We start from the raw sequence: 16,746 nt of genomic DNA on the forward strand, positions 1-16,746 counted from the left end.
GGACACCAAACAATGCCCGAGATTACTAAGCACGGGCACTATTCGGTTTCTGTGCAATTCAATAAGTGCCCACACGGAGCTAAGGCTAACCTGAAGAAAATGGTTCTCTGCCACCCAAGCGCCACCGGACAATTAGCACAGCATAATAACAGCTAAGACAGATTAAACAGCAAGTGCCACGGCCCCGTTTTCAAGGGACACAAAATACCGAGCTTCTGTGCCCTGCTCTAACGGCCTTCCTCAAACCAGCTGGTCTTGCTACAACCCCTCCTGTCTCTAAAATGCAGATAAACGCGCTGGTGAGGGTGAGATGGCAGGAAAGGAAGAGAGAACGTGTAGCGAGGGCTACCTAAGACAGGCTTTCGATCCTTTAAGCACCCAGGAGCGACCAAGGCCAAACAGGATTTTTTGGGGTTTCGTCAGGGCTACACGAAATTCAATTGTGCAACGCCAAACGAATACACAGTATACTTTATGAAAAGCCTTCTCAACATGCTAAGCCACTTTATAAAATCTAATTAGAGCTTTCTTCATTTAACTTGCAAATGCTGAAAGCAATTATCCCACTTAAGGACTAACTTACAAAACGTTTTCAAAAAGCAACACAACAGCACCGAGAGACAACACTGCCTCCTTAGAATAATTGATTTGTTCCTATACAGGAGAGAAAGGATTGAGACTCAACTCCTTAGGGTAGGGCCTGCTCAAATAACTATTTATGCCAGAATCAGCATGCATCATCTTAGCAACAGTGTCCTGGCATGCTCCGCTAAAGCACAAACATGATAAGCTTTCATTTTTTGTTTTGTTTTCAAATAAATGTCCTTCGAACCCGCTTTAACATGAGCAAGACCGCAGGAGGCCGGTTCCCCTCCCCGTCCCAACGTCCCAAACGAAAACTGGGGGAACTTGTCTTCTTTTCAGCTATCATAATCTTTTTGCAAATAAAGGGGTTTCAGTTGCAAGAAAAATCTGGTTTATTCAGACTGATCCAGATGACAAACCTCAGGAGCAAGTCTGGATCCTGTTCAAGAGTCAGGGAAATAAAAACAAAGAACAGCTGACTAATTCTCCCTTCTCGGTGCTGTAAAAGACTGAGTGGAATGTGAACACTGCCTCCAGTATAAAGTTCAAAAATAAGCGTCATGAGGTAAATGCTCTTGTCCTAAAGCAAACTAGGACGAGGACATAAAAAGACACAAACAACCTACTTTGTTTCCAGTTCTGAGAGCAGGCTGTCATGCAACAAATAGTCCCTCCTGCCTACACACAACTGCACAGATTAATTGCTCTCATCTCCTAGTTTCAGAGTGTAATTCATTTCTTCCCTCCTCCCTCCCAAAAAAAAGGGGAAGTTCTCCACAGTTTTAAAAATGAAGGGAAATGCATATTATTATTGGCATTCACTCAAGTCTATATGCTTTTTAAGATTAGAGCTTGTTAGCGCTTTATCAATGCCAGCCCTCAGCTAACACACACTCCCAAAACGTTTAATCTAAGCTGTAGCCCAAAATGACTTGCTTGTCTCGGGGTGAGTACTAAATTCAGCACAGGAAACTACTACAAAAGTACACAAAATAAAACACTTCCAACTCAGACAAGCTGCTCACGGGAGGCATTTTAAGTTTCTCATAACGTAAGGGTGCTGGAACCCCATAAATATCATCCTCCGGTTACTTTTTCCTACTCTGCAGGACAGAAGGAACCAGTGCAACACGTGTCAATCGACGTCCAAGACTTGACAGCTCCAGCATCAGACTTAAAAACCTTCGAATGTCACACAGGGTGGCCGCGGCGAAGGATTCAACTGGGATCTCAAATGTTCCTGGGAGCACAAGGTGGGGGTCCAACTCCAGAAAAAACATATTCTGGATGCTGAGTGTACACTTCATTCATTCAACTTTGCAAGTTTGCATTAAGTAAAAGCATCACATGAAGCTCTAAAGCTACACTGGGTCAGCGGCCTCGTATTTTCACTCCGAGATATTCTTGTCACTATTTATGAAAGACAGATATTCCAACTTACTTTTACAGCTGCTGCACCAATTACAAAAAAAATATTCTGTGAGACTACACAAGTTAAATACGTTCTGCCAATAAATATTTTGGGAAGCCTATTAAATAGATCAGAACCTGGCTACGAATCATGATGCTTAGAAGTCCCCAGGACCAGTACTGGAAAGGCAAAGGTCTAAGTCATTTTTCACACAGAACAGTTACACATCTTACGACAAATACTAGGTTTGGATAGTAAAATATTTCTGACAAGTATTTGCTAATAATTGTCTAATAACAAGACAAGGAAGGTATCCTTCGGTCAGGCAGTTGATGTAGTATCTGAGCTATGGCAAATCTGCTTACAAGTGCCCTCCTATAGCAACGCCACTAAATAGATTTAGTTGCAAAGTCCTTTCTGGGCATCTGACTCAGACATGACGGAGCAGATTAAAGCCAGAGGCAGCTTTTAGCACGCAGTTTTAATTCATCTCTTTAAGGTGAGGAAAAAAAAAATTCAACCAGATGAATCTTTTTTTTTTATTTTTTTTTTAACTTGCTGAAAGCACGCACACATCTGGAATAGTCCTAATTTCTCACTGTTGATACCTCACGGCCTCAGGCTGAACACGCCAAAAAAAGACTTTCCCTGCTTAGAGGAGAAGTAAAAAAATAAACAGCTCGGTGTTCTATTTTTGAAAGACGGTTCAATGAGCTTATAAGCCAAATGATTAAGCTCAGCGATCATACGACATGAACCTTACGATAGCAGCGGGCGGGATTTGATGACCCATGAGGGCCCCATCCCTTCCAGCCCTACGTAAGGCTTTACTCAGACTGTTCGCTCCATCCTTCAGGGATCAGCGCAGGTTCATCACGGCACAGACGAGGGCGGGCTCGGCGCAGCGCACGAACATTGCTACGACAAGAAAAAGATGTTTAACGCTCTATTCCCCATGAGATTACCTGTTAAAAGTGAGTCTCCCAGCACACCTGCTTGCAGAATGGAACGAACTAGCACACGGACCCCGTGGCTTCTGATGACCCCTGATTAAGGCACCTCTGAAGACATCGAGTGAGCCCCGTGAATCGACTCGCAAGCTTTCCCCAGCACCGACATTCTGCTTTTGACAGCTGTGTCGCATGAGTTCACCTACGGCGCAGAAACAAACCTTGGCAACCAATGCCTGCGTTACCGCCGTGCAGGGAGAGCCGCATTCCGGGGTCATTTCTGAGCTCTGTGCTCTCACACCAAGGTATCATCGAGGCCATCCAGCAACGCCTAACACCACGGCTCTCACACTGCAGTAAACCAAGGCATCCTGCGACCACGAGAATTTCTAGACAAGCAAACGGAATAACGGAAAAGTGAAACAACTCCCAGAGCTTTGCGCATGCAAACAGCGGGAAGCAATTCTTCCATTTATGTGAAGCGGGCTGCAGGAACGCGCGTGAAGGTCTCATACAGGCTTCAGCTTCCAGTCCAACAGGAGTCATCCAGTCTACGTGACTCAGCTTACAAACGCGAACAAGAGAAGCGTCGTCTCGTACTCCAGCACAAGACAACCTTGAAGCGAAAGGACATCAGTACTGTGCTATTTCTAACAAAAGGCACAACTTACATGCAAAACTAAGCGCTGCTCACACTGATGAAATGTGACTAAAACTGCAGCTTCTTCAATTTTAAATGAGTAAATTATTGCTTTGTTACTCGTCAACCGCTCGCCTTTACTTTCAGGAACGCTGATGAAATGTAACAGGCGACCCACCACAGAACCAGAGCTTTCACCACCTCCCAGAGATGGGCCCTCAGGACAACATCCCTCGTGTGCCGCAGTTAACTAACCCCACGAACAATTGCAGGATGTTGAATGAGGTCATTTTTGCACGCATCATAAGTTCACGCTGTCCTCTCATTACCAGTAACAATGGCTAGCAAAAGTCCAGCCAAGAGAGATTTTTTCCATAGATGCAAACTATTCAGTTTCTCTACAGTTACCCTCATAGACCAACAGGCTAGCAGGCTGGGAAAAAAAATAAAATTAACTAGTCATTTATGGGCTGTTTAGCCACAAAGATGAGGGGACGCAGCAAGGCTAGAATTTTTGAAGGTTTGTTTTGTTTTGTTTTTTACTAATTGTTCTTGAAAAGCTGGCAATAGATAAATATGAAATTATGAGTCTAAATACTCTGACAGCCACAAACTCTCAGATGTTTCTGAGGAAGTGAAGATAGTCTTAAAAAGATGACAAAGGAGCAGTTTGTACCCAGAGGTGTTAGGAAGTCACAAAAGTAGCTCTGTCACTCTTGCCCTCAGGCTAACCCATGGCTACGAGGTAGTATCTGTATCCCTGAGATGACAAAGTACAGTTTAACGCAGGCTTCCTTTGTTAGCGATTATAGCAACGCGGCAAGAAAAAAAAGTTTATATACATATATATAGATTAGAAAAGATATTTTTGGCATTGAAAAAACCCAGATCTCTGGAGCTGTCTTCTGAATGAAGTGACAGATGAGGAAAGATGTAGCTTCTGAAATTGTTGTTTATATGACCCTTTCAAGCTATTCTCAGAAGGTAATTTAGGTATCCAGCTGCAGAAACTGCATCGGTTACCTCTGGAAGTGCAGCACACAGCCAGTCTCCGCTGCATCGTAGTTTCAGAAACAAGACGTCTTCAATTCTGCAACAATCTACAGAGGCAAGTCAGCCAAGAAACAGTGCAAGTAAATACAGCAGAGGTTTGTGAGGCACCATACTGAGCCCTCCTTTCCATTTATTAAGAGTGAGCATAACGTCCTACTAAACAGCCTATAAACTCAACGCACCAACGCACTACCCATTCTGCCAATACATGCTCTTGAGACGGTCCAGAAAGCTAAAGCCTCAACTCCCTTCAAAAACCCGGTGGCAGAAATACAATATTAGCAGCCAAGTCCACAGAAACTTACTATATTTTCAAGCATGTAATTATTCAGACAAATTAGCTAAGGATTTCTCTGTGATACTATTTGAGAATGCTTCCCCTATGTTACCGCATTGGGATAACTGATATTTCTTCAGGGATTTCTGTATTTGTACAGCTCGAGGAGCGGTAATGTAACGGAAATCTTTCACAGCCTAGCTCATGTAAGAGACTACTCCAGTCCCAAAGCAGTTGACTGGTATGTGATGCCACGTTCCCCTTGCTGGCAAGAGAATAAGCCTTTTTCCCATCTTCTACCCCCACATATTCTCCTGTTTCTTTACAATCTTTTTTTCCCATCTATCCAGTGTGAAACGCAGGGTTCCAGGGATTCCAGCCGGCTCTTGTCTTACAGGCGAGTATTTCTGCATTTTTAAAACCCAGAAGGATACAAATCGACATTCTTTATACCAACATCCATTGCTCCACTAAATCCTTACTTAAAAATTCTGTAATGCTTTAAGCAGGTGAATAATGTGTTGTCTTACCCGAGCTGCATTCACAGCCCCCCCAGTACTCCTTGTGTGTCCTGCCTCACCTGCAATTTGTAGGAAACTGGATGATGCAGTAAAACTTCCTAATAAAGCCGTACAAGTTAAATAAAGCTGCATTCTAGATCAGAGAAGTAAACGGGATGTGAGCTAACGCTGAAGCGGTGATTTTTATCGGAACGCCAAGCCACAAATCAGCTACGCGTGATGCATTACTTCAAGGTGTACAAGTAGTTTACAAGCCATTGTAAACGCTTTGAAGCTGAAGGCTTTACGATGGTTTGGAAAATTCACGTATAATCTGAAGACTGGCACACACAAGCTCCAGGACTGCCAAAGTTTTGCAGCATTCGGAAGACAGTGCATTATACATTTATTTAAGTACTCCCTCCTCTATGAGGCTGATTTCAATATCAATGTGTGGAGGAAAGGGACTTCCATACATCGAAACATCTGGCACTAGGAGGAACTGAAATTTGGCTGGTTTTCTGTGCTTTTTTTCCACGCTGCAAGTAAGAACTACAGGCACCTAGTGATGGACCTGAATAACTGAAGAATCAGAGCCGTTTTAAAATATGGAAGATTCTTCCTTTCAAAAAATGTCAAAGTTAAAAAAGAAAAAAATGAAGGTTAAGACGACAGATCTCCTTAGGCACAAAAAGCAGTATAAGCCAATAAGAAGTTACCCTTATAAGTAGAAAACCTTTTCAAAAAAGTTTTTTTTTAAAAAAAAAATGAAGGTATTCCTTCAATAGGGTCTTTTCTTTGGGCTATATGGAAATCGCTGGAGAAGGTAGCCAAGTATATCTGAAAGTCTCTAATACTTTGGAGAGAGAACAGCCGCTAGCAACATTTGAAAACCATTTTCCACCTAAGCAGGGAGGAAAAGAAAACATTTGCATGCGACGTTTAGGATCGGCCTGGAAGACTTTTCATTTGGTTCCCTTCGGCATCTGCTTTCTTTGTCCCTACTTTTGTAGGCATTTACGCTATTTAGGGAGTTGGCTCCGAGGTGTATGTGCAGTATCCAAGTTTCTCTCACAGGCTTTCGGGGACAGCTGCTTTCTCCCTATGTGCTTTTGTGGCACCCGGCATCTCGTACAACCGAGCATCTGTACAACTGGAACTACTCAGAAGTAGGACGTGGCAGATTCAGTATATTAGATCTCAAGTCCATAAACATCACAGAATTTGAAAGAAAAAAGAAAAAACACCCCCAAAACTCAAGTTACTTAAAGTGTCTTCCAAACTACATCACCATCTGTGGGAAGGAGTCAATATTTGGGACTGGTTCAGTTCCTACACTTCAAACAGCTTTACACAGAGAAGCTTACGTATTTCTGCATCACACCCAAAAAAATATATATATAAAAAAAAAATCAGTCATAGGTGTCACAAACGCTTACAAATGCAGAAAATGCTTGTGTGGTAACATGACATTGGAAGCTTTGGGTAAATTCATCCACGCCAACCAGTGTAAAGAAACGCACACAGCAGAATGTAACTGGAAATACAGTAGCAGGTGACATCCACCCTGGCTCTCACTACTAAGAGATCTTTCTACGCTTGGCAGCTCTTCCTTTCAGCATCCTGGAAAAGCACTTGGTGTTAGCAGCTAACTGGCACCTTACAATACACTGATTTTCTGGATGATTTTGAACCTACTAAGAGTAGGAATTTGTTGACCTACCCTTGCCCTTGTTGTTAACCCATGTTAACCCATGACAAGTCCTTCACTTCCACCTTTAGCAAAAAACTCTTCAAAACTTTAAGAAGCAGCGTCACTTAAACCTAGCCCATTTACACAACTTCCACGTCCTTCACAGAGCTGATCTGCGAGCGGGGTTTTCCTCTAAAAAAGCCAGAATGAGGATGAGTCAACATACCATATTTATAACTACGCACCACAGAAGCGACCAATTTATGTAGTAACACACTGTTTGAAGGGAGATCCTATATCTCTTCTCATGTCTCTAGGAAATGCTGAAACAAGGTGCAAGAACACCAGTGACATACAAAATATGCCAGCCATCATGCTTCTCTGTTCTCATCTATCAAATCTTCAGAGGCATGAATATCCCTCAGCATTCTGATCCTAATTCAAAATCCACATAACTATCCACTTCCACCAAGCAAAGTCTTCCCTACAGTTCACTCAAAATGCCTCCTGAATTTTGACTAAATTAGTCTTCAAAAGAGAAAGTTGCTGCTTGGAAACTAGAAATCCCAGGCATCAAAACACACACATTAAGTTTCTCTATTAACCGACACTGGCCTAGGATCAAAATGCCCAAGGAATGACAAGGTTTGTTTTTTCAAAACTATTTATTTCCAAATCCTGAAAAGGTCGACCCATCTACGGCCGCTAATAAACACTGGAGACAACGGCATTTGTCAGAACATTCCAATGAGTTCAGGATAAAAAACCCATAAAGACTTTTAGACTAAATACGCTTTGGCTGTGCCCCATGCCAACCGCTTCGGAGAGCTGTCGCATCCTCCACCGAGGAGATAGAAGGATAGAAGTTGTGGGCACAGCTGAGGGGTCATGAGCCGCCCCACAGTGCATCTGCTTGGAAGGCTGCAGGCTTGGAGGACAACGGATTTGATCATAGAATCATTTGGGTTGTAAAGACCCTTGAGACCATCAAGTCCTACCATTATCTCTAGTCTACAAAGCTCACCCCTAAACCATATCCCCCAACAGCACACAGAATCACAGAATTGTCAGGGTTGGAAAGGACCTCACAGATCATCTAGTCCCAACCCCCTGCCATAGGCAGGGACATCCCCCACGAGATCAGGCTGCCCAGAGCCCCATCCAGCCTGGCCTTAAAAACTTCCAGGGATGGGGCTGCCACCCCCTCTCTGGGCAACCTGTGCCAGGGTCTCACCACCCTCATGGGGAAGAACTTCTTCCTAAACAACCTTTAAAGGACGGGGACTCAACCACCTCCCCGGGCAGCCTGTTCCAATGGCTGACTACTCCTTCTGTGAAAAAAATGTTCCTAATATCCAGCCTAAACCTTCCCTGTTGCAGTCTGAAGCCATCCCCTTCTTGTTCTATTGCTAATTACCTGTGATTAGAAACCAGCACCAACCTCTCTACAATCTCCTTTCAGGTAGTTGTAGAGAGTGATGAGGTCTCCCCTCAGCCTCCTCTTCTTCAAACTAAAGAGCCCCAGCTCCTTCAATCGCTCTTCCTAAGATTTACTCTCCAGACCCTTCACCAGCTTCATTGTCCTCCTCAGCACTCACTCCAGCCCCTCGAGATCTCTCTTGGATTGAGGTGCCCAAACCTGGACACAACACTCAAGGTGAGACCTCCCCAGTGCCGAGCACAGGGGGACAATCCTCTCCCTACTCCTGCTGGTCACACTGTGTCTAAGACGAGCCAGGATGCCGTTGGCCTTCTTGGCCACCTGGGCACACGCTGGCTCTTCTCCAGCCCCCTGTTGTGAGAATCCCAGGTCCCTTTCTGCCAGACAGCTTTCCAGCCACCCTGCCCCAAGCCTGCAGCGTTGCAGGGGGTCGTTGTGGCCCAAGTGTAGAACCTGGAACTTGGCCTTGTTGAAACTCTCACCGTTAACATTGGCCCACGAAGAGTGCAGGAGCCTTGCTGGATCCACACACCGAAGGGATGGTGGGGAAGTTCTAATTCAGGTCTGTTTGACCACCGGCAGCCGTGGAGGTTCAGCCCAACACTGCAAAGCAGGTCCTTGTAAGACACTACGAGATCAGCTACTCAGTGCCGTGAGCATTTTTTTCCTGACGGGATAAGGGCTATGGAAAATTCACGTCGACAGTTTAACTTTTCAAAAAAATCACAGATGGAACCTCATGTGTCGAAGAGACATCTCTCCAGCTCACTGGCGAATTTTCAAAACCAGCAGCAACCGACTGTACTAAAAAGGTCACACGATTTTGTCATAATGCACTGGAACAGAAACTACTAGTATCTTTACCCCAAAACTGTTACTGTGTGTTACCTCCACCATAGTGCTGGGTAAGGCACAATTTTTACCATATTCTGTTCTTGTCCAAGCTTAATTATTGAGAGGCAAATTTAACCACTGTCACTGAACAATTAGAACAAAAGAGTCAGAAGCAGAACTAGCACAAGACAACACAAAAACAAGATGAAATTCTACTGGAATCTACGCTGAATATTTTTTAAAACTCCACGTCAACAGACATTTCCTTTTAGCAAATTGTTTGTGAACAGTTGATGTCCCTATTAGAGAAACATCTGGAGTCTTTGTTTTTGAATTTACTTCTCAACATTTGAGATTGACCTTTTCATCTCTAAATTGGGTTTTATCCAGATGTCTTTAGAAAATAAACAAAAAAAACCCAACAAATAACACAACCCCAAAAAAGCCCATTGCTGGTTTGCAAGTACAGCAGCCACCAGTTCACCGTACCTCAGTAAATCACCAAAAATCCTGGATTATGCCCCAAAATGTCTTCTTCCAAGCTCCATGGCAGACCACATTCACAGAAAGAGTCCTTCTGGAACTCGATTTCTAAAGCCACACACATTTCTTCATGCTTTTCTCTATTAAGCATGTCCCTTCTTCCAAATTCCCCAAACACTCAACGCGTTCTCCAATTTTTCTGTATTTAGTTCCCCTATTTTCCCTGCCCTCAGCCCAAGACCAGTCTCATCTTCAATCTGACTTTCCTGACCTTCCACTGCATCCTGTTGTGGTTTTTCTTCTCCAAAATCCCTTTACAGCCACTTAATTGTATCAAGTCACAACTCTTCTACTGCATCTCCTCTGCAGTCCTTCTTTGCATCTCTCTCCTTTCTCCCACGCCAGCATCGCCCTGCCAGGCTCAGCAGGAGGAACTTGCAGAGAAACCAGACGCTGCTCCTGGCACTGCTGCTGCCTCGCAGCCCGGCCAGCCCTCGCGAGCGTTGCCGAAACTCAACTGGATGCGGCAAGATCCCAGCACGAAAGGAAATTAATCCCTTAAACACCGGAACTCCCCACGCTGGTTTGGTGCAGGAGGAAAAACGCGGTAAAGCCCTTCTGGGCAGGAAGGTCCTATTTCACTGCATTCCGAGCTCAACAAATATACACAGTAAGCAGCTACAAAGCAAGAAGAAAAGTGAAAAAGAGACAATTATAATTGTTGTGCCTTCTTTTCTATCACTGTTCTTCACTTTCCCAACCTCCTTATAAAGGGAGACAAAGGAAAGGAAGGTCCAGCTGTCTAACATATAGTGGGTACACGATGAGTCCTGATTTCCCCTTGGCATTGTGTCACACATAAACCCCCTTAAGGAGGTCACACGTTGGGCAAATGGGGAGAGAAACAGTAAAACTTGTGGTTCAAGGCAAACAGAAGCAGCACAAGGGCTGGACCCTACAACGCTAAACCCGGCTTAAGCATCACATCAGCGAACATACTTTAAACATAATTTAAAATAAGAATAAAAATAATTTAAAAGATATAGTCTGTAAGGACAATTTTACCTTTACACAGCTCTGTTATGACAGGAACCAGAATAACATATTCCGTTTTGCTAGTGCCCATTTTGTAAAGGATTTCAGAAACACCAAGCGCACAACACACAGAAATGTGAAAGCTATGGGAAGTGCCTGCGAGGTGGTTTTTTTTCAGCTCAGGCAATTTATCCTACACTTGGTTACAACCTCTAAACTCCTTTGCCAGGAAAATAAAAAAAAAAGCAATATTAAAGTGTTATTTAATCTGGTATGGATGCTCACAAAATAAGCTACGACAAGAAACTGGAAAAATACAAATGAGAAATAAGGCATTTCCATACTTTTTTTCAAATAGCTGAGGAAATCAACTCCTGAATTTGAGTGGTGGAATCTCAAAATTTTCACACCTTCAGGAAGCTGCATGAATTTCCTGAAGTTATGCTCCAACAAGTAACAAACTCAAAATACAAGAATCATGTGGAACTTTAACATTTCACAGCATACGACGCAGTGAATTACACAAGCCAAAAGGTCTTGGACTTTTTGTGTTACCTCCTATAACCCGAGCTACATTCATTTCAGAGGTTTCCTAAGTCAAATCCTGAGCCAAACAGGCCAAGGAAAACGGCTCAAATACCACGAAAGCTCTCGGGACTGCGTGGCCTCTGGCAGTTACCCCGTCCTCCAGATTTCCGTCTGTTAGCTGCCCATTTCTACTAATTTTCGACAGAAGACAAGAAATATCAAACAAACAACAATTTGTTTCTGAAGCTCAACACCATATCAAGTGTGAAACGTCTATAGCAAATCTGGTTGTTCAGTCCTATCAAATTATTTAACTCATGCTCTACTCACTGAACTGATTTTTGGCCGATCAGTCTGCTCTGGAGAAATAAACCTTTCCCCTGCAAAAATCGTAGCACTTCAATCACACATCCATCCCACGTTTTGCCCAATGTAAGCATCTCAAAAGGCTTTAGAATTTGAAAGTCTGAATTTTGTGGCTCCAGCCACACATCAATACGAACACTTCAGAAGCGCAGCGGGTTTTTGTGCAACAATTCACACATTATTAACAACGGGCACATTTGCAGAACCGACCTCTTTCTCGGTATCCCTGGATATACAGGTCCACTGGTTGTCCTTCACGCTGTACGCCCAGAAGTCAGCGAGATCCTGCGTTCCATCCCAGCCACCGAACAAATAGACAGTTTCTATTAAAAAAAGGAAGAAGACGTTAATTTTACTTGAAAAAGAGAATGCCTTTAAACAGGCTGGTACGTACAAAACACCTAGGAAAGACAGAATATCAGATGAGGAATTTGAACTAATTCTTATTTAGGACACTGCTCCTCTTTGAACGGAACCAGCCACTCCGGCAAAGAAAAACGGTTCGGTTTAGTCATGGAAGTTCTTAGGTTTGATAGACAGGCAATTCTCAAGGAGTCATTTTCTATATCTACACCTACATAAGAGGCAATCAAATCCACAGCTTTCTGATGAAAAAAAATCAAGGAAGACAAATCAACAATATTTAACATTTTGGATACTGTGCATTTCAGCCTATCAATGACATCTCAGCTTGTGCCCCATTTGGGACAAGATCTATACGTTGGAAAGATTTCTGAGATGGCAGCAGCAAAGCTTCTCAGTTCTGGCCATCCCTTCGAACGAAAAATTTACTTCAACTATGAAACCTTCTTTGAGAGAAATGCCTTGCACAAAGTAATTTAGTTTACGCCACAAAAGCAAGTAGAAGATTTTCTGAATTACGTGTTTCAAGCATATCTTCAGATCCTGTCACCTTAAACCCACAACTGCTCCACGCACAGTGAGTTTGAAAGTTTCTCATACCCACCGATAAAACTAGATGAAGCCTCCAAACACGGGAAGCATTTAAAGAAGCAGCTCTGTTGTGACATGGAGACATAACTAAGCTGCTCCCGTTATAGAAACATCACTGTCTGGTCTCAAAAGCCAAAAATACTTCATTTTTAGACTGCGTTAAAACACCACCCAAAGCCAAGTCCAAGAAGAACAAGCCACTGAAGACTTGTAGAGCTTTGAAAACCTGCTTTCAAAATCCACACACCAGTTCTATTATGGAGGTAATGGCCAATTTTTAATCCAACGCCAATTAAAGAGCAGAGTGAGAAGTGCGATTATAAAATGGGAATAGTCCCTGACCCTTACCTTCCATCAGGATAGTGGTCATCACCATGGAAAGGTTACCCTGGTTCATTAACTTTAATTACCCTTCCTCCTGGACTCAGCGCTCCCAGTGTTCCCTGCAAAGAGCAGGTCCCTTTGTGCGCATAAATTCTCACAGCTCACAAAACCCACATCACCACAACAGCTTCATTGATAGCCGAGAAAAATAAAAGATTTGGCACCAGCTAAGTATCCTATTGGGGCCTTGCCAAAACGTCATGCCTGCCTGTAAAGGCTTTGTTGTCTCCGATGAAATTTAATAGCAAACCTGAAAGAATCTGATGAAAATTCCGACTTTGAGAGTTACCTAAATCGTGCTGACAGAATTAAAAGGCACGGAAGCACCGAAAGAGGAGCACAGTCGTACAGCCAGCGCCAACCGTGAGCATCTCCAGAGCCACCACGATAACACAAGTGCACACGAGCAGCGTGTGCCAAACTTCTTCTTCATCTTGACGTAAAACCGTAGCTCTGATGAAAGAACGGCTCCACCACTGTCTAGACTCAGAATTGCCATCATTTTTCAGTCTTAGGACTGATTACGGAACTGTATACATATTAAAATAGGACGTTTCTGTATTTTCGAAGGAACATTTCTCGAGGAATAAATGCATCTAATTGCTGGCAAGGTCAAGTAAATAATGCTTCACAGTTCTTCTAAATTTGCAATTATTCCCCCATGCCATAAGGAAAAATTAGTTGCTTGGTGGTTATATGGTGGTTTGTTTTTTAAAAAAAAAGAAAGTCAAACTTCATGCTGCTCCCCAGCCACCATCACGCTTTCTGCTTTATTCATCAATTTGGATTTTCTGAGGAAGGTTATTTTTTGCCACCCTGCACGCAGAGATTTAACCAGGACAGACCCAGGACAAATGCCCAGCACTCCTCACGGACACCTGAGAAAAAAAAACCCTCTCACCAAATACTCAAAGAAGAGGGCGGCCACAAGGGAAGAGACCACGAACTCCCAGGCAGCCGCAGTGGGGAAGCTCGAGCGGAGCGCAGGAGTCTCACATCAACATAACCGCTTCTACTTTAGCGGCACCAGGGAACTCGACACGCAAGCAGAGCATCTTGCTCTGGCAGAAGGAAGGATTCTTCCTTTGTATCCAAGCAATATGTGACGCAGCAAAACTGATGCTGCTTTATTAAAGCAAGCCCCTATTCTGCTTTAGGGACAGCGGAAGAATTTTCAAACCTACCTGCAAGGCAACAAGAAAAACACGAAAGTGGTTATATTTACACAAAGCTTTTACCAGCTACGTTTAGGAAGTCAAATTTCTCCTCCAGCATTTTAACCTTATCTCCTCTACATTTATTTTTGAATACAAATTCAACACTTTGAATTAAATATGTTCTGTGAATATTTCTAAACTGCTTGCTCAGTCAAAAATGTTTCTATAATGTCTGAATTCTTTTCTTCCCTTTCTCTCTGGAAGAGTAGAAGGTGCCAGAGCACTGCTCAAATTATCAGGGAATGTACATTCCCAAAAATTAACATATTTCCTGTCAATCTCTCCTTAAGTTCTATTTTTCAGACGAGTATGCAAAGTAGCCTTCTCTGATGCCTGTTAAATACCGAAAAACCTGGGGCAGTTTCAGTCTAAGCTCATCTATGTTCTCCAAGTCAGCTTTTCTCACTTCTGTTAACTCTATCTTCTCTGTGCGGTGAAATCCTTGGTGGAATTCAGGTAGAGCAGGTCTTCCTCATCCTATCAGGACCTTACATAGCAAATTCCTGAAGCCAGGCTGCTAAAAAGACATTTGGTATGCCCGAGGCATCCCTAGGTTTACCTTCTACTAAATAGGCACAGTGAACATATTCCAATCCTGGTGATATATTTAACTAAGCACTTTGGTCAAATGGTATTTCCACGTCTCTGCCAATACAGTTCTCCACAGAATGTCAAAGAATTACAGACCTAAAACACTTGTGCGAGTCATCCAGCCCATCTCCTAAACCCCTCACAGCAGGGCTACCTTCAGCAAAAGACCAGGTTGCACAGGGAAGTATTCAGTTACACTCTGAGTACGTCCAGAGAGAGATATTTCAGACTGTCCAGATCCCCGCTCCAATTGGTCCATCACCTTCATTATGATTCTTTTTCCAAAAACAAAAATTTAACTGGCATTTCCCTTGCTGTAACATATCCATTGCCCTTCACCCTACCCCTCTGCACGTCCCAAAGGGAGTCAGGCTGCTCTCCACGATCTCCCACCAGCTATTTGAAGACAGCTCCAAGACCTTCCCCTGAGCCTTTTCTTCTTGCAAGCTGAACAAAACCAGCTCCCCAAGCATCTCCTCATACACCAGGTCCTCCAGCTCCCGAGCACCTTGGTGGCACTCCACTGGGCTCACTTTCAGATTGTCACCGTCTTTATGGTAGCAGAGAGTCCAAACTGGGCACAGATGCGGCCTTAAGTAGCAAGTAGAGAAACATCATCCCTCTCCTTAACCTGCTGGCAATACTTCTGCCATCTAACACCTCATAAATCTTCTTTCCGTGCAGCCAGTCCCCAGCCTCTGCCGCTGCACACAGCTGAGACACCTCAGGTTCAGGCTTGGTGCTTGCCTTGGCCCAACCTCACAAGGCTGCAGCCCACCAGGATCCCTTTGTCTCGCAGCCTTATTCTCCAGGTCATCAGCCACTGCTCTCCTTATTTGCTTCCAGCCCAAACTTGCCGAGGATGTATTTGAGAACCAGGATCCTCAGAACTAGGAAGGACTTATCTCAGAAGTAAAACACCTCAGCGTAAGAGATCTCAAAAGCCTTCTGTGAAAGGACTTCCCTTCCCTATGCTGTAACCGCAGATTAGCTATCTGCAACCAGCGTTGCCCACTTCATAAGGAACACTTAAGAGCACGACTATAAAGCCAGACCTCAAATTCTCTTGAAGTAACAAATCACTCACTTTCTGAATCACAGCTCGGTGTAGAAGATTCCTGGATCCAAGTTTTTTCAGGCTAAGGTTTGTCTGAGTAGACACACAGTCTTCCTCTCAAATGTGAAACCACCACAAAGTTGAGTAACCTCCAGAATCCAGCAGCTGTTTGTGTTTCAGAGCTTAGAAGCCATCTGTGTTTTGCCTCAGAGATCTCTTCATCTTGTACACAAGCCCTGCCTTTAAATATCTGATGGATAGCAGTGTTTTCCCCAGGCAAAACAGCATCCTTCTTCACGTCTGCCGCTGTCACTTCATCTTTTTCACCTTTCCGTGCCGCTTTTGAACCAGCTTTGCCATTTCTGCGGCGTTGTCCATATATACGGCACACCGTGCCCACTGCTCTCACTCTCCCACTGATCTCAACCTACAGATTTGTTCTAACTTATCTAATCAAATAAAGTAAGCAGAAGTCCTTCCTACGTACAACCAAAATTATAGAGCAGCTTCACTTCAGTAAGTGAACTGAGGTAATGCATCAATAAAGACGATTTAGCTAATATTTTTGTTTTAAAAAATGTTTCACTTGCCCAAGAGAAGAAAAACGGAGACAAAAGAAATAATTCTGATTGCTCAGCTATTACTTCTACAACAGGCTCATCAGAAACGTTCAGAAGTCTTTATGTAAATGAAATAAAAGATGAACATTTAAACAAACAAGATATATCACACAAGATTCTTCAATAG

The 16,746-nt window shown here is 43.5% G+C and overlaps 1 protein-coding gene across 1 annotated transcript in view; it reads right to left on the reverse strand.

The window, feature by feature from the left end:
* MKLN1 (muskelin 1, intracellular mediator containing kelch motifs) overlaps window positions 1-16,746 on the reverse strand; it is a gene marked incomplete at its 5' end in the record, with an annotated part of 86,481 nt that overhangs the window by 37,142 nt on the left and 32,593 nt on the right. Inside the window, one exon of the mRNA XM_009876695.1 lies at window positions 12,007-12,119. Within this exon, the coding sequence (XP_009874997.1) occupies window positions 12,007-12,119 (113 nt within the window). The remainder of the gene's footprint in view (window positions 1-12,006; window positions 12,120-16,746) is intronic.

This window comes from Apaloderma vittatum, unplaced genomic scaffold, assembly GCF_000703405.1.
Source record: "Apaloderma vittatum isolate BGI_N311 unplaced genomic scaffold, ASM70340v1 scaffold669, whole genome shotgun sequence".
Taxonomy (NCBI): domain Eukaryota; kingdom Metazoa; phylum Chordata; class Aves; order Trogoniformes; family Trogonidae; genus Apaloderma; species Apaloderma vittatum.